Source organism: Oryza sativa, chromosome 8, assembly GCF_034140825.1.
Source record: "Oryza sativa Japonica Group chromosome 8, ASM3414082v1".
In the NCBI taxonomy this organism is placed as follows: Eukaryota; Viridiplantae; Streptophyta; class Magnoliopsida; order Poales; family Poaceae; genus Oryza; species Oryza sativa.
In genome coordinates, this window is record NC_089042.1 from 23,372,993 (window position 1) to 23,391,409 (window position 18,417).

The 18,417-nt window shown below is 46.1% G+C and overlaps 1 protein-coding gene across 1 annotated transcript; it reads left to right on the forward strand.

Annotated features, from left to right (window-relative positions):
• The first annotated feature begins 672 nt into the window (after positions 1-672).
• Positions 673-7,445, forward strand: LOC4345807 (bZIP transcription factor TRAB1-like). Its single transcript, NM_001403632.1, has 4 exons — positions 673-1,848; positions 2,088-2,159; positions 3,632-3,685; positions 6,954-7,445. Exons 1-4 carry the CDS (start codon positions 925-927, stop codon positions 7,026-7,028), a joined length of 1,125 nt encoding a protein of 374 aa, NP_001390561.1. The 5' UTR covers positions 673-924; the 3' UTR covers positions 7,029-7,445.
• Positions 7,446-18,417: the final 10,972 nt, after the last annotated feature.

The following is an 18,417-nucleotide window of genomic DNA, read 5'->3' on the forward strand; positions in this document are numbered from 1 at the left end:
ACAAATAATAAAATATAAAACATGATGCTTTATCGTTACTTCACTTCTGGAATCTTTAGGAACTTTTCATAATAATGTCCCATGGTAGCAGGAAGAATACAAAAGCCCCAGCTAGCTCCTGCATGTGCTATCACAAACTCTTTACTTGAACAAATCCAGCCAGGTTGTTGCTATAAGGTTTAAAATGGGGATTCTGTCTCATTTTTAACTGCCTACCCATGCCATGCCAGGGTGACGGTACAACGGCAGTACTACAAAAAATCACAGGGGAAAAGCCGAAAAAGCCACACCCACGTTACCCGGATCTGCTTCCGTATCCGGTACGTACAGCCCTTTCTAGAAAAAGCCAACCCTTCCTTCACAGGCCCAACTGACATCCGGGACCCACAACCCCACACCACAGCAGATGGCCCACCTGCGAGTCACTCAACAGTAGTAGGGCCCTCGTGCCGTATTACCACCGGAGTCCCCACGTCGCGCGCTCTGATTGGCCGCGGCGCAGTCCACGCCTCGCTAGGCCGCCACGTATCAACTCACCCCCGGGGATCCTCTGCGCCGAACCCGTCAACGCGCACGCGCCGCAGAGGATCCGACGGGGGAGGGAGGTGACACCTGTCCCCGCCGCGCTCTCCGACTCTCTCTCTCTCTCTCTCGCTCTCGCTCGCGAGTCGCGTCACGCATTCCCCGCCGCGATCCATCACCACCACCACCACCACCACCACCAGCCGCAGCCGCAGCCGCAGCAGCAGCAGCAGCAGCAGCCACCGGACGGCGCGCGCGGCGGGCGGCGGGCGGCGGCGGGAGGATTCACTTCGCTTGCCTTGCCCGCTTTGACGTCTTCGCCGCCGCAGGCAACCTATTCCACCTTCTAGGGCGTTGCGGTTGCAGGGAGGAGGAGGAGGGGGAGGAGGGGGAGGGGGAGGGATGGATCTGAAGGATGGCGGGGGGTCGGAGAGGAGGGGGGCGGCGGCGGGTGCGGGTGCGGGTGCGGCGCCGCTGGCGAGGCAGGGGTCGATCTACTCACTGACGTTCGACGAGTTCCAGAGCACGCTGGGAGGGATGGGGGGAGGGCTCGGGAAGGATTTCGGGTCGATGAACATGGACGAGCTGCTGCGGAGCATCTGGACGGCGGAGGAGAGCCAAGCGATGGCGTCGGCGTCGGCGGCGGCGGCGGCGGCGGAGGGGGGCCTGCAGAGGCAGGGGTCGCTCACCCTGCCGCGCACTCTCAGCGTCAAGACGGTGGACGAGGTGTGGCGGGACTTAGAGCGAGAGGCGTCGCCGGGGGCGGCTGCTGCTGACGGCGGCGGCGGCGGCGGGGAGCAGCAGCAGCCCAGGCGGCAGCCGACGCTCGGGGAGATGACGCTGGAGGAGTTCCTGGTCAGGGCCGGGGTCGTCAGAGAGAATACCGCTGCGGCGGCTGCTATGGTAGCTGCGGCCGCCGCTCCGCCGGTGGCTCCGCGGTCGATTCCGGCTGTCAACAACAGCTCCATCTTCTTCGGGAACTACGGAGGCGTCAATGATGCTGCTGCTGCCGCTGCTGGTGCGATGGGTTTCTCACCGGTGGGGATTGGGGATCCGACCATGGGGAATAGGCTGATGTCCGGAGTGGCAGGGATTGGGGGTGGTGCGATCACTGTTGCTCCGGTGGATACATCAGTTGGACAAATGGATTCAGCGGGCAAGGGGGATGGGGACCTGTCATCACCGATGGCGCCGGTGCCGTACCCCTTTGAGGGGGTGATAAGGGGGAGGAGGAGCGGTGGTAACGTGGAGAAGGTGGTGGAGCGGCGGCAGAGGAGGATGATCAAGAACAGGGAGTCAGCAGCTAGATCTCGTGCCCGGAAGCAGGTCATACCTCTGCCCTAAATTCTTGCATGTGTTGCATATGCAGCTGTTTGCTATTGCAAATGGTTGTGATAGAAGGGGAAAATAGTATCACAAATCTGGTAAAACCGGCTTGTCGAGATTGGGTCCTTGCTGTGTTGAACACAACGGATAATCCCAAAATATTTATCGGTAAAGGGAATCTTGATTCGCATGTTTATATGTTGCTTTGACACTGAAATTTGCTCCATTGTGATTACTAGGCTTACACAATGGAGTTGGAAGCTGAAGTTCAGAAACTCAAGGAACAGAACATGGAATTGCAGAAGAAACAGGTACTAATTCAATGTATCTTTCATCAAAAGACTTCCTAACAATGATGCATCACATTTTATTTGTTCCATCTGTACATCATCTTCACTATGCTACAGTATTCCACCAGTTTTTTAACAAGTAAATTTTCACCAGTGTCAGTGTAGCAAATGTTTGCTAAAATATTCAGTGTGCGCTTTCTAAAAGTAGGCCTGTAGTAAATTTCAAAATTGAGTGAGACACTAAGGCATAACTGAACCATTTGTGAAAGAGGTGGGGCCATAGCTTGAAATATGTATGATGAAACTTGAATCTCTGTTACCTTTCAAACCTAGCAGCCATAATTTTGACTTGAATTCCATTTGTGACAGCTTTGTAACTTTTGCATTAGCATGCTGTGATGCAACTTCAGACGGGATACTTCAAAATTGTCTTATTGCTTGAACTAGTAATATTTTGGTGGACTTGCTTCAGTACAGGTCTTTCTTTTAAGGAACTAGTAATATCTCATAGAAAAGTTTACAAATCCAGTAACTTATTAAATGATTCAAATAAGATATTTGCTCCCACATGTTTTTCAGAACGATAGCTGTATGTAACATCTAATCTCTTTTGTTCATGCTGATACAGATTTGCCGTTGTCTAATATTAACTACTTCGCCTTTAAGATTCATATTTTTTTTTCTGAAAAAATAGCACTGAAACAAGGTGTCACATGCAACATAGGTGTGTATGTTTGTGTGCTCCAAAGGCAAATACTAACACAGTTATCCCTTTTGTACTATCTACTCTAAAACTAAATTGTTAATTTGCCATTAAGTTGTAGCTGTATACTCAATTTTGTCCACTTGAATTGAACCAAAGGGAAACAAATCAAACCCATTTTGGAAGACGTGTAAATTTGTACTAAATTTGTATTTCTGCCCTAGATTTTGATCAGGTATTCACCTTACAAATATCAGGGCAGGGGCCTAAATGCCATGACCATACAACCTAGTTTCATCTACCTTATTATTGTTTAATATCATAACTAGTTCGTGGAGCAGTCTAATGACTGATCATTGTCTCTTTGTCATGTTTTTTTTTTCAAGAAGGAAACATTAAGGCCTTCTTTGGATGCAAGTGGATTATGTCCATTCCCTTCAGAATGAGAGGGAAGCTGTACTAAATTCCCTTCTCATCTGAAGTCCTTGTGCAATAAAGTCCTAAGTGGTTCTGTTCGTTTTCGGTGTTATTGATTATTCTATCTTATCAAGACTGAACTTATGACTATTTCAAAACCAATATTAATCTTTTATACCATCTTGTAAAATTTAAAGACCGGTTCATACCACCATATACATTTTTTTTTTGGGATAACCTTCACCGGTATTCATAATTTGGAGGGAATTGCATCCTTGAAGAGCATAACAATACCTTAAGCATCTTTGGGTGGATGCCAATGGTAAACGATTGTTTGTAGCTTTCTTACATTGTTTCTTTCTTAATTATGCAGGAGGAAATTATGGAAATGCAGAAAAATTTCTTCCCAGAAATGCAGAAAAATCAGGTAAATGTTTTGGTCAAACTTATGTTTGTGTTTTGTAATATTCTAATGAGTAAACTGTGTCTACAATACATAAATTTGGTAGGTGTGTGCGATCTAGTGCAAGAACTTAAAAAATGAGCATATAAGTGCAATAACTTGGCTAGTGCATGCATTTTGGTTAAAAGATCGATATTCTACATGATATATACTCCCTCTATTTCAGGTTATAAGACGTTTTGACTTTGGTCAAAGTCAAACTGCTTTAAGTTTGGCCAAGTTTGTAGAAAAAAGTAGTACACTAGATCGCACCCACCTATCAAGTTCTTGTACCGGGGGTGCAATTTACTCTATTCTATTTCATCTGTCTGATACATAAAAACTCCATGTTAGCTATCTCTAGCAGTGGAACACAGTTCTGTTGCTGTTAGTTGTTACTACATTTTTGTTAGAGAAGTTGACATGGTACTCTCTACATAAGTACATGTTATATTGCATTTGAACGACTTGACTTCTCCATTGAACGACTTACATGTTTTTATTCTCTTTTTTGTGATAGCTGGAAAACTTGGAACTGCATTGTTGGTGCTTGCCTATATTCCATTAGCTCTGCTAAAATATTTTCCCTTACATTTTCAAGTTGTTTTTATTTTCCATATTGAACATTTAATGATACATTTACAACATATAATAAATATTCATCAAATTAAAAAAAATGGACTTGAATAGCCTCATCATGCTGCAGCTGAACTTTTGAGCTTCAGTCACTGGCATTATAGTTGTGGCATACACTTTAAAGGAAAATAGATCACCTTAAACCATTTCACTAGAGCATTTAAAATCTCTGGGCTATTTCGCTTAGTGCAACTGCAAAGATCACAAAGTTGGAAAAAAGAAAATACCATCTCATGTGTTGTTTACATTTGGGCTTTGGTCCCACATGTAATGGCAATATCTAAGTAGCACATCGATGGGATTGTGCTTAGCATTTTCTCAACTTCTTTTTGTCTCACTTAGCCCCCCAAACTACTAAACCAAGTCACCTTTCTCTTTTATAACATTGCACTTTTAGTTTCTCCTTACTCAAGCCATGTTTTAAGTTTAAGTTGTGCACAATGATAGATGGAATCATAACCTATTTCACTGAATTTTTTGCTACTATTTTCATGCATTTCCATATCTTGAAGTTGAACATCCATTATGTGTTGCTAACATATACAAACAATCTTTCAAAATTACTCCCGTAAAAAAATATTGTAATGTATGTCGTATCATTCCACAAAGTGAAATGCATGGTTCAAGTAGGTCCTAGGCGCTATAGTTCAGCATGGCTGGCGCCTATGCTCTGCCTTGGTGGGGGCGTGGGGCCTAGCGGGCGCCTAGGTGAGACCAGCTAGTCAAATCCAAGAAATTAGCAAGCATATTACATAAAAACTTAGACAATATAACACTACAGTAGTAAGACAAGAGCACCCAAGGTAGATTAGCTGCCTAATGCACCATCCATGCCTAACTATGACGGCAACACTGGTGAAATGCCCTTAGGGAAGTAAAGTGGACTTTCTAATTTAAATCTTCTTCTGCAATTACATAAAATCAATACTTTATCAGGAAAATGGTGAAAAGACAGTTTTTGATGGATGGCCAGTAGGCAGTAGAACTAACTCGATTGCTTTGTTTAATTAACACTCCCAATTTTGATCTGTTTTGTCAATGATATTCACGAATGTAAGAAATTAGAACAGCAGCTTCAAATCAGAAAGGTGTAGACTGCACAAGACAGTACTTTCACCATTATAGCCTTTTTTTATAGCCTCTTAAAACAATCTATGAAGTTCAGTTTATTTGATGCTGTTCATCTAGATGGCTAAAATGACTGCAGTGGAATAGTAACAACAGAGAAGGAAAATTATGCTTAAAATAGATTTGTAAGCTTCTCCTACAGAAATTATTCTCTGTTGGTAGGGATGGGGTGCACTATAGTGCAACTAAATGTACTAAATACACAATATCAACTGAAAAGGTACATTTCGGTTGATTAGTCCATGGATACCCATAATGGCCCATGCCCATCCCTATTTGTTGTGTTGCGTTCACACCCTGGAGCTCGTGACACCAAACATCAGGAAACTGCCAAATGTGTGGACACAAAGTAGAGTATGGGTGTGTATAGTTCACGCTAAAATTGGAAGTTTGGTTGAAATTGGAACGATGTGACGGAAAAGTTGGAAGTTTGTGTGTAGGAAAGTTTTGATGTGATGGAAAAGTTTAAAGTTTGAAGAAAAAGTTTGGAACTAAACTCGGCCTATATACATATTAGTGACTTACTGAGAACCGACCGTGGAGATCTATTTCTGCTTGTTTATCAGAAAAGTATGGAGCAGTAAAGAGTGATCTTTGTAGTATTATGAACTTATTATGGCTTTTTGGTGCCTGTATACTTGTTTTCTGTTTTAAATAATTATAAGGTTGTGCAACCAAAGAAGACATTTCTATTTCACTGTATTATAGTTTAGATTCAGTCACTTGTCAATGGCAAAATGTAGAATTGCTCATTAGTTTATTGTATTATAGTCATGGAAAAAAACCTGCCAGCCGGTTATCAGTGGTTTGTCATAGTAAAATTGAAAACCAATCGTAGCTAGAACTAGCTTGTCCAGGTATTAAAGGCCCACCACTTTGGAAGGCTTGGTTGTGTACGTGCGTCCGAAAAACAGCACACCTTTATTTTTACTTTTGCTTTTTACATAAATTTATTGTAGCCTTATTCAAAAATTGAGATGGAAATTTCTTGACTTTCTTTAAACCAAGAGATATTTCTTTGATAATATTGACTGGTGGCCCAATTGTTGGCAAACTGGGCCTTGACTTGCTGCAAAATTCTGCTCTGGTTTGTGGGCTTTATGGCATTTGTTGCTTTTGTTCCTTTTTTCGTTACGTGGAGCTTTTCTTGCTAGGCCTTATGTAGTCACTGCAACAGTATGTTTTTGTTTGGTACTCTCTCCGTTTCACAATGTAAGTTATTCTACAATTTCCCACATTCATATTGATGTTAATGAATCTAGACATATATATCTATCTAGATTCATTAACATCAATATGAATGTGGAAAATACTAGAATGACTTACATTGTGAAACGGAGGAAGTACTAAATTTCTGTTATAATCCATTCATTAACTGTTCAGTTTTGTTTACATCCACACTCTTCCTTTTCAGGTCTTACTATTGTATCTACATGCAATTCAATTTTATCTTGTTTAGGTAATGATTACTCTGATTCATGGCAAGCAGGTATTAGAGGCGGTCAACAATCCTTACGGACAAAAGAAGCGTTGCCTAAGAAGAACATTGACAGGTCCCTGGTAAAATTTGAGTTATTGATAACCGGAGCTTGACAAGACACACCATATTTTAACCTTAAGGTTCTTGTACATATTGTCAGGATTTCAAAACTCATCTCTCTGTTGTAAATTGATGATCAACAGAGTCGAGTGTACTAGTGCTTAACTTGCCCTGTCACCTTCAACTTACAGTTCTGCAAGTCTTCTATCGTGCTCTTATGTCCCCCTCTGTGCCCCGCTTTCTCTTTTCCTACCCTGAGATAAGTGTGTTGTTCAATGTTTTTGGTTTCTTGGCCCCAGATTGCATTGTCTCAGAGAGCTTTTGTAGTTTGCCGACACGGCAAACAGCTGTCTGTTCTGGGGGTATCATGTCACAGGAAGGATGTATCATGAAGGTGAACTAGAGCTACCTGTTGATAATGAAGGTGAAGTTTTTGGTTTGACTCAGAAGGATGTATCATGTCAGAGGAGTTTATGCCCAAAATGATCAACATGGGATCACACCTGACAAGGAAAAACAAACCAGACCAATCAGATACTACAGTTGAGTTCCATCCACGCCCCGATGTTCTTCTACAAGGAGCTGGAGAAGGTTTGGTGTTTTTGCTTGGAGGCCAGGTCTGCGTATGCTTGGCTTTGACGCCATATCTTTGATCTTTGATGTTTCTGTCTCTGCATCAGGAATGTTGGAGAAATCCATATCTGATTGGATGTAAATTTTCCAGCTGTGCACACAATATATCACTTACCAGGGCATCTAACCTCATTAAACGAGATCATTACGGCATAGGGAAAGCCCAAATCTCTGGCCGTCACAATCAGAAAGCGATAAGAACAAAATACATGGACCGATCAGGTTAACTGCATTGGTCTACAGGACAGCACCGAATCAAGACCAGAAAATGACACTGTTCTAGTGCAGATCCAAGGTATGCTTACCTCACCTACAGTCACAGACAAGCTAAAAACAGGTTGTAAGCTCCGACCAGCAAAAAAAAAAGACGCAGGCGTTACCGTCTAACTCGCAAGAAAATGACAAGCTAATTCGCTTTCGCTGAACGTCGTCGCCGCTTGCCGCCGGTGCTACATGTAATTAAAACGCGAAAAAGGGAGACAAGAACATCCTACCACACCAGAGAACGCCGGCCCGTTTTCGGTGCAGCTATCTATCTATCTCTGCAGATTCTAGCGTCCTTAATCATGCTGTTGCTGGATGCAAACTCATCCAGAGAGTGAGATTGCATCTTGCAAACGGCCCACTAGATTGTGAATCGTATCTTCTCCATAGTGGCTGATGCCAAACCTGTGTTCATCTGAAATGTAACGGCAGGCTGCGATTCCGCACGTATGGCTGAAATTTTACATGACGAGAGACGTACTGTTTCATGCTAAAATTTTCCACAGTATGATCCAGTTTGAGTGCAGATGGTTGCTTGATTGGAGCTGACCAAGATCACTCGCATGTTGCAGTACCCTGTCACGTCGACCGAGCTGTTCCCTGATGTACTACTTCTTGGCCCAAACTGCACTTCGATCGCTGTCACGCACTGCTGCCCTAAAATGATTTCTGGATATGGGATTTAGATATGGCACCTAGCTAGGTGAGCTGCTTAGGTAAGCATGATCTGCAGCAGGTAGCAGAGCTAGCTGGTGGCAAAATACTCCTCTTGAGCCATCGCATTTGTGCCAGGACCAGCCACAGTTAGTTCAGGCAGTGTCACTGTCCAAGCGGGGCCAAATTGCCGGGCCAAGGAGGAGCCCATCCGGGACACGAACCACTGGCGCCAACACCCCGGTGTTCCCTACGCACCGGGACATGGCGAGCCCACGCCATCTCTGCTCGGGCTGCGAGACACCCAGCACTGTCCATTTCATGGACAATTTCAGAAGCAATTCTTCCCTCCCCGGTCATCTTCCGGGAACCAGAGAAGACCGATGGCTGATCTGTCGCCTGATTGGGGCAGATTTGGTCTGGATTGGGATTGTGGAGTAACCAGCGCCAGAACTTTTGGCAATGATCGAGATGGAACAGCATTTTGATTTGGACCAATTCAATTTAGCAGCTTAATTTATTTGTTCATACTAATTTCCATATCCTAACACAGTGGCAACTATACTCGACAAGTCGACATGCATACAGCTATAATTACAAGATTAGAAGCCCGTACTTTGAGATTACTCATGAGTAAAATCTATCACCGGTCCCTAAACTTATACCGCTGTGTCATCCCGGTCCCTAAACTCGCAAATTGACCGTTTTCAGGTCCTCAAACTTGTTCGACTGTGTCATCCCGGTCCCTAAACTTGCAGATCACTCGTTTACATCCTCCAACTTGTTCAGTTGTGTCACCCCGGTCTCTAAACTTGGATTTGAATATCATCTAGGTTAAATAGGACGGCCTAAAGACTTTATATTTAAAAATAATTCATAACTTTTTCATGTGAACTCTAATGAAGATAAACTTTATATCAAACTTGTAGCCCTCGACGCGATCTACAACTTTGTAGTTGTTTTTTTTATTTTAAGTCATTTTTTGTCCCAAAATGTAATTTTAGAATTAAAATTTCAAAATCTATAAACATGCAACAATATTTTGGGACCCTAGCTAAACAGTTTTAATTCAAAAACTTTTCAACTACAAAGTTGTAGGTCGTGTCGAAGGCTACAATTTTGATATAAAGTTTGTCTTCATTAGAGTTCACATGAAAAAGTTATGAATTATTTTTTGATATAAAGTTTTTAGACCGTCCTGTTTAGGGACCGGGGTGACACAACCGAATAAGTTGGATGACCTAAATGAGTGATCTGCAAGTTTAGGGACTGGGATGACGCAGTCGAACAAGTTTAAGGACCTGAACGATTTGCGAGTTTAGGGACCGGGATGACACAGCGGTACAAGTTTAGGGACCGGTGATGGACTTTACTCATTACTCATGGATCGACAGGTACTTCGAGTATGATAAATGTTTCAAGGAACATCAACTAGATCGAGTAGGTTACATTCTGTGTGATGGCGGCCAGCGGCCACAAGCTACCTAGATTTGCTTTTCACTTTCTTGATTTCATGGCGACCTGTAAAATGTCGCTCCAACGTCTCATCCAATGATAACATGTCCTAGCTAATCTGACCTACGGCCCACTGTGTTAGCGGCTGAGGAACAGACGGAATGTACAGTAAAGTTTTGCTTGTTTTAGGCACATATTATAGCAATCATCGCCAAAACTAGAGATCGATTGCCGGCCGGCCTACTTGCTATAGACTTATAGCATGCAATCATCGCCAATTACTACACCTGATCTCATCGAGCCATCAGCAGTTCATCAGCTAACAACACGAACCAAGCTCGATCGCCTTCTGGTGGATCACACTGTTTTGTTGATGCACGCAGGCATGCAGCCGCCGTCGTGTGGTAGTAGGCTGTAGCAAACCGTATATATCGCGTACACGCGCACGTAGGCCCCCCTGCTGCGGAAGCCCACGCACGCACCGGCGCTTTCCTCCGCGCGCGGGTTCGCGGGCGTCGTTGGTCCGCATGTCATGTCAACGCGCCCCGCGCTGCATGCTCCGGGTAACGGCTGGCTTTCGTTGCGCGGGCACGACACGGTGACGCGCAGGCGCAGCGAGCTCATCCGACGCTGTGGGCTATGGCCATATCACCACCGTGCGCCCAATATTGTGATTTGTGTCCGTTTTGGGCAGTATCAGTGCAAAGCTCCTCAATTCAGTTTTGCTATATATTTATCGATAAATTTTCTCTTAACAATTCAACAAACGTAAATATAGTTTAATCGTAGTATAACTACGTCATAATTTGTATGTAATTACTTTTAGAAAAATCTTGTGATAACATGCTATTTTCACGAAGCAGAGGTCACGGGACCAAATCCTCTCCTTGTGTGTGAGTTGTTATTTTTTTCTTCTCCACTTGCATAAATCTTAAAGAAAATATGATTTCAAAATTATATGGAAGTTACATAACAGTTATATTATAGTTACATGTAAATTAAATACAATTATACTTCTATTGTACTATAATTACATATGACAATTTTTTAGGAGAAAATTTGTCGAACAATGTATAGATAGTCTCCCTCAATTATGTGTCTTTGGTGATAAATAAGTCTAAGTCTCACTTGAGCCATAGCTCCCACAATGCAAAGGTTGAAATAAATACCCTCAAATGGAAATCACGGGAGTCCCATCGCATCATTTAGTCTCAGGCGTAGGTGAAGAACATGGTTCCTCATGAAGACCAGCCTGACCTACCGGAGTCGGCTCACGACGACATGGAGACATGTTCAGCAAATCCACACGCCATAGTCGTACTGTGAAAACCCTAATAGTCCCGTATCAGATATCAAGTTTGAGAGTACTATTACTGGTGTGTTACCATGGTATTTATATCCGTTAGAAACAGTGCCTGAGTTTTTTTAGAGCTTTCACAGTGTGAGTCTGTGGTGCATGTATTCGCTGTAACACGTCTCCATGTCATAGTGGGACAACTTCCTAGCTTGTAGGTCACGTAGATCTTCACGAGGAGTCGTGTTCTCCAATTGGGCTTGAGACTAAATGACCCGGTGGGAGTCCCGTGGTATCCAGTTAAGGGCATTTGGTTTTGCACTATAAGAGTTGTGGCTCAAGTCTATTTTCTCTATCTAAAATAGATCAATCTAAACAGGAACGCGACAAAGGTTATCCATACTCATTGTATTATATTGTATTAGTAGTATCTGTTTAAATTGGATAGTAGTACTCCCTCCATTCCTAATTGATTTTCATATATGGTTTGTGCATCAATACCAAGACAATCCTGCGGAGCACTTAATCAACATCGAAAACATGCATTACCGTTTCGTATCCGTGAATGTAGCACCATCAATTTTGCATGCTGTATGGCTGGCCAATCAGTTGTGAGCATATTAAATCCATGCATGCAGCGGCTCCTAATTAGTTTTGCATGCCGCATAGCCTGACTAATCATATGCATGCAGTGTTCGTTAGGAAGTGTCATTAACGTCCTTCATATGATTTTCATCGCCTCCCCACTGTAATGCGATGATCAAAATGAAATTATCATTTTTTTTTCAATACGATGATCAAAAGGAAACAGAGGGAGTATTATTTTGAAACGGAGGAGATTATTTTGACACGAAATCGAGAAACACGTCATGAAGGGCCTGTTTACTTTGATGCCAAAAAAACTTTACCAAATTTTGGCAATGCCAAAAATTTGGCATAGTTACCAAAATTTTGGCAGGATTTCATATATATTTACCAAAATTTGATAGCAAACTAAATATAGCTATTTTTTTTAACAACTTTACTAAATTTGGTAAGATTGAAAATAACATCAAAGTGAACAGGCCTGAGGTTTACCTGGAGGGGTCTCTCTCGCTGGCGTGTGGGTTCCGGTGCGCCATGAGGTTTCTGTCCCGCGGCCCGGCTCACGTGGGGGCATGTGGGACACGACAGGGGCGGAGGGCGCGCACGTGAAGGCGGCATCGGTGGCTAGAAGCCGCAACGGTCGAGTCCACGTGCGACGACGGCGCGGCAGTGTCAACCGGGGGGGCACACACCACTGACACGCTGGCCGTACTCTCCGTGGGCTCCACGTGTCACTGTCAGCTAGGGGTGCAGGTAGAACTACTACGTGTGACTGCGCGGTGGGCCCCCTCGCGCTGTACTACCTGTCAGTCGCTAGCACGAGGGGAGGGAGAGTGGTCCGAGGCGGGCGGCCGTACACGGCGGCGTCCGTCGAGGTGGGAGCCGTCACGTCGTCGGTGCCGCATTTCACCGCCGATTCTGTGCGGCGGCAGGATGGACCGATCACGCTCACGCTCACGCCGGCGTAATATAGGGCATGTTCACTTGAATGCTAAAAAACCCTTACTAAATTTTGATATTGCCAAAATTTTGATATAGTTATTAAAATTTTGGTAACTTGCTAAAATTTTAGTAGGATTTTTTCTATAGTTATCAAAATTTAACAGCAAACTAAATATAGCCACTTTTTTAGCAATTTTATCAAAATTTGGTTGAAAATGACATTAAAATGAACAGGCCCCTAATCATTCACGCAGGAAAATTGACGCGCCCAAGCGTCAAAATGCACCAGCTCCCTCCCACAGGTCACAACCCCAAATGTTCACATTGTTTACTACCCCATCTGGGGCCTGTTTAGTTCTTTGGTCAAAATATTTTTAAAGTATACAGATATATATTTAAAATATTAAGCGTAGATTAATAATAAAATAAATTATAAATTTCGCATGTAAACTGTGAGACGAATTTGTTAAGCCTAATTAATCCGTTATAGTAAATATTTACTGTAGCATCACATTGTGAAATCATGGCGCAATTAGGTTTAAAAGATTCGTCTCATCTGTGCAATTGGTTTTTTTCATTCACATTTAATGCTCTATGTATAGTTGGATCTGGACGAGGACGACTGCTTGGGGGTATGTATATTCACATTGTTTCCTCCAGAAGAAAAGATAGTATAGTACTAGTATTGGGAAATCACATTGGTAGGAGTACTAGTATTGGGAAATCACTCACTCACTCCCTACCCTAGACAATGCTTCCTCCGTACAAGAGCTACGTGCTCCTCCCAAGTGGGAAATTCTATAATCCACCACAAAACATTGATCAATCCGTTCTAATTAAACCATCACCACTTGTTGTAGCCTAATCTTGTCCTTGCTTCTCTTGAGTGGCTTGTACCACACGCCTGCTGGAACCCCCGTGGATCACATCACCCCACTAGGCCAGTACACGCATGAACGGAAATGAAATCGGTCGGTCGGCATCGGCACGCAACTCCCATGGGGATCAACGCGCGGCACGGCGTCAGACCCGAACGTGCGCAATGATCACACCCAGGAATTGCATCGCACGCACGCACGCAAGCGAAGATTCAAAAAGAAAAAAAGAAAAAATCGCCGGCGGATTGATCAGAAACAGTCACGAGCTCTCGGCGTTAACATCAATCGGCTCCCCTTTTCAGCTTTTCTTATCGCCCACTAGGCGGGCCTACACGCTGGCTGCTTCATCACACCGAACGGTGGATAGGATAGCTCAGCCGTACGGAAGTTTCGCCTCGGATTCGAACGCGGCAAGCGGGTGGAGCGGGGCCCTCTCGTTCTCTCGTGCAACGAGGAGGAGGAGGCAGCGGTGGCTACGGGTTTCGATAGATTCGCGGTGGCGACCGAGCTCGAGATGGTTTTTTTGGGGGCGTTGGATGGGTGGTGGTGGTAGTAGTAGCACACTGGCCGACTGGCGCTAGCTGCACGTTTGCACGTCCAGTGGACGGGCCGATGTCGTTCGATCCATTCCCTCCCTCCTAGGATTCTACACGTCCTGAAAACCTCGTGTTTATGAATGCTCTCTATCTGGACGTGTGCGTTCACGCGTGTGCCGACAGAAAAGTTCCTACCTGGCTACTGGTAGCTGGCGAATCTAGAAAAAAATAGCAGTGAGATCTGAGTAAACTAGATAGAGTTACAGTTCCCCTCCCATTTACATATAGTTAAAAAAAGAGTAAATTGCATCAGCGGTACACGAACTTGTCAGGTGGGTGCAATCTAGTAAATAAACTTGTAAAACGTTTGTTTTGGTGCACGATCTTGTTTGGTGCGTGTGAACAAGGTCAAAATCGCACTGTAAGCTTAATCTTGCTGATTCTGTTGTTGATTTAAACTCTATGTAAACATTAGTCTAAGAAGGATAAACATATAATAAGGCATAGTGATTGTATAAAAAAAATAAAAATCTGAGTAATGATGCAAGGGACAAAGACAACAAAAGATAAAGTGGAATGTAAGTTTACAAATATAACATTTCTACTATGTACATGCAAGTCATTTACTAATTTGTAATTTATAATGTTTAACATAAAAAAATTGGTCTTGTCGAGCCATTTTAGTCTTAGTTTGCACGTACCAGACAAGTTCATGCACCAAAATGAGCATTTTATAAGTTCATAAACTAAATTGCACGCACCTGACAAGTTTATGTACCGCTAATATAATTTACTCGTAAAAAAATTTTAGTGTGGTCTTTGTGAGGACTCTCATAGTCTTCACGCTAGTAGTGGGGGCTCGAGACCCCGTCATCCTGTCACGCCCCGAACTAGCCCCGAACGGAACTAGCTCGTGACGCTCCAAATTAACTTGTTAATCGATACCAGTCCCAGGAAACAGTGCTGGTATCACAGGAAGACAGATTATCACAGCAACAGAGGTCTCTTTATTACAGAGTAGGAGTACAGTCATGTTGGGCTACGGACAGATCCTGAGCTCACAACTGCATTACAAAAGGGAAAGCGGAAGCCAAGACTTGGACCATTCATCACAGGCGCGACTTGGGAACTAGGCCGAAACCCTAAAACTCATCGTAGCCGAGTTGCTCCTGGAAGAACTCCTCGTCAGCAGGATCCACTTCATCTTCTTTAGCAACTGGGGGGGATTATTTATATAGAGCAAGGGTGGGTACAGGAGTACTCAGCAAGTCATGGGAATTAAGTGTTTAAATGCAGGCTTCAAAGGAAGGGCTATTGTTTTTGCGATTGATTTTAATTAAACTCATTTTTGAAACAACTATATGAGTGCTTCTCAATCAACATGGATGAGACAGTGCGTCTCGTCCGGTCGGAGTATGTGCAATGTATCAGTCTTTGATTAGATCAAGGTTGGCTCCCGGCCAACAGCTTTTCAAACGGCCACCCGGGCCTGGCTGATCCCATCAACCGCAGATTTTTCCAAACATCGAACCCATTCCACAACAGCAATTTCACAAGCAGTGGTCAAACAAAACTACGCTAGGAACCACCTCACATCCGCCCATGACCGTGGGCACGGCTGTTCGAACAGTTTGTTAACCTTTGCAAAGGGGGTACACTTTACCCACACGACATTACTAACCCGGATCACCCAGCCCGTGGGGATCAGCCACGTCGAGAGACCTCCAAGCTTTCATGACAAGGCATTTCCAAAGCCGACACAGGTTTACCATATACCGACGAGAGGGGTCCCAGACCAACAACAGGTTAGGTCCCAGACCATACTGTGCCAGGAAGCCCAGGGGTCCTCCCCGACACCACCCCGGCGAATCCACTTGTCTCTCGGAATCAAGGCTCCCCTGATTAGCTAATTACTCAGCCAGGGGTGTCCCATTCCACCAGTGTGGTCGCACTATTGTATGCTCGGATGTAATTCCAAGGAAACGGTCCTTAAGTGCAAGAGCGGGAAACCGTACTCCCGGTACGTCTCCCGGTCCGCGATTTGGAAATTCATTTTAGTTCGCAAGCACCGACCCAGGTGTCGGGTTTTCCAAGTCTTTTGTAAAACCCCAAGTTTTACCCATTGTTGGATGTTTTAATTTGAGGGGAGGTGTTCCGATGCCCGTGCCCGAAGGCCCGTGCATCGAAGCACAACAGTCGACAAAGGAGTTTTAAGTATTCAATAATTCACGGAGGGTAATTGCAGCAATTTAGGATTAGGGCCGGTAGGCTATCTCGCAAGCCACGGCCGAATTACGTGTGATAAACTTATTCATGCAATATTTGCGGAAAAGAAATACTTAGATTTAAATTATAGGTGCAAGATGATCAAAGGTGACTTGCCTTACTCGAGATCTTGAGCTTGATCCTCGAAATCCTCGCACTGCGGGTCTTCGGGCTCCGAAACTACACGCGAAACGGGACAACTCAACAAAAGGCAAAAATAAATTCCTATTATTGACCTCTAAGCATGCCATTAGATAGATCTCGAGATTTGAGGATTTTCGGAAGTTGAACGGAGTCAAATGGACACACGGTTGAGAAGATATTGAATTTCTAAGAATATTGGATTTTTGGTCTAAAGGAAAAGGATTTAATTAAACCCTTTTGGAAAAAGAAATGAAAGAAGGAGGGGGAATAGACTTCCCTCGGGCGGCTAGGGCGCGGCCTGGCCGAGCTAATGGGCCGGCCGGCCCGAGAAGGCGGCCCAAAGGCACGCGCGGGGAGGGGGGGCGAGGGAGGGGGAACCGGTGGGCCGAGTCCACCTCGCGTGGTCCCGAGTGGGACCTGCTTGTCGGCGGCTCGGCTCACCGTGAGCGGGGAGCAAGCAGCGCGGCGATAGGGTTCGGAGGGGGGCACGGTGCACACGCGCGGCTCGCAGAGGACGCGGATGCGGCGGGCCCACGCGCAGCCTCACGGCTCGCGGTGGACCGCGCGCACGAGCAGAGTAGAGGGGAGCGGCGGACCGGGGTCAGCTTGACCCGGTCGCGGCCGAGGTGGCGCCTTCGTGGCAGCCACGCGGGCCGGCAAGAGGAAGACAACGACGCCGGCCGAAACGGACGGCGGACAGTGGCGGCGAGCGGCGGGGCGATCTACGGCGATGCGGGTGAAGGCGAGCACACCGGGAGGTTGCACGGGACAAGAGGAGACGAGCCAACGGCTCGGATTCGCCGGAGGGAGTTCGACGGCGGTGGATTTCGGCGGCGGCGACCGGCGGCGAGAAAAGAGGGTAACGGCGACGGCGCGATAGGAGTGCGATTCCTCCGGACTAGAGCATCTACGCGGCTACCGGAGTCCGTTTGTAGCGTCGGATTAGATGGAGACACTATGAGAGAGGCCGGCGACGTGCGGACGCTATCGAGCATGGGCGGCGACGGAGGCGAGCACACAGCGAGCGGTGGCAGCGGTCGGGACGGCGCCAGCTAGCTACGGGGAGGCAATACAAGCTTCTACCGAAAGCTAAGGGGGAGGGGAGGAACGAGGAGTGAGAACGGGGAGGATTCACTACCGTACGGGGTGAAGGGGCGCAGTGATGATGGCCGACGGCGCGGGGCGTGATCGCTCCGGCCTCAGGCCGGGGAAGAGGAGGGAGATGGTGCGCCCGGAGTCCATGTCACGCGTCCTCGCTCGTGCCGGCTCCTCCGACACGTGCGACGACGAGCGGCGGCGGCGAGCAGGGCAGGACGGTAATGGTGCGGCGGCTTGGAGCGAACTCGGGCGAGCGAAGGGGAACCGAACGAGAGGGGGAGGGGCGGCTTTTATGGGCGTGGGATGGAGCTTCGAGGGGAAGGAACAGGGCATCACGGGCGCGGTCAAATGGCACGGAGGACGGGCTGGCGCGGCGCGGCTGCCCCTCTGCCATGGCGCTAGCTCCGAGCGGAGGGAGAGCAGAGGCCGGGCTGAGAGAGGAAAGTGGGAAACGGAGAGGGGAAAGGGAGCTCGAGCCGTGCCAATTCGGGGAGGAGAGGGATGGGAGCGGGAGGCACTGCCTCAGGGTTTTGGACGAACGCGGGCGGCGCGGCTCGGGCACGCGCACTGACTCGTGGGGCCGAGCGGCAACGCGGCGGCAGGCGCGGCAGGGCAGCGGGGCTGGGCGGCGCAGGCGCGGCACGGGCGGCGACCGTGCGGGCGCG

Bases quoted from the DNA above. Each gene is read 5' to 3' on its own strand.
- LOC4345807 (NM_001403632.1), top strand. From the start codon at position 925: ATGGATCTGAAGGATGGCGGGGGGTCGGAGAGGAGGGGGGCGGCGGCG. The intron at 2,160-3,631 runs GTACTAATTCAA...TTAATTATGCAG, and splicing joins TGGAATTGCAGAAGAAACAG to GAGGAAATTATGGAAATGCA. The intron at 3,686-6,953 runs GTAAATGTTTTG...CATGGCAAGCAG, and splicing joins CAGAAATGCAGAAAAATCAG to GTATTAGAGGCGGTCAACAA.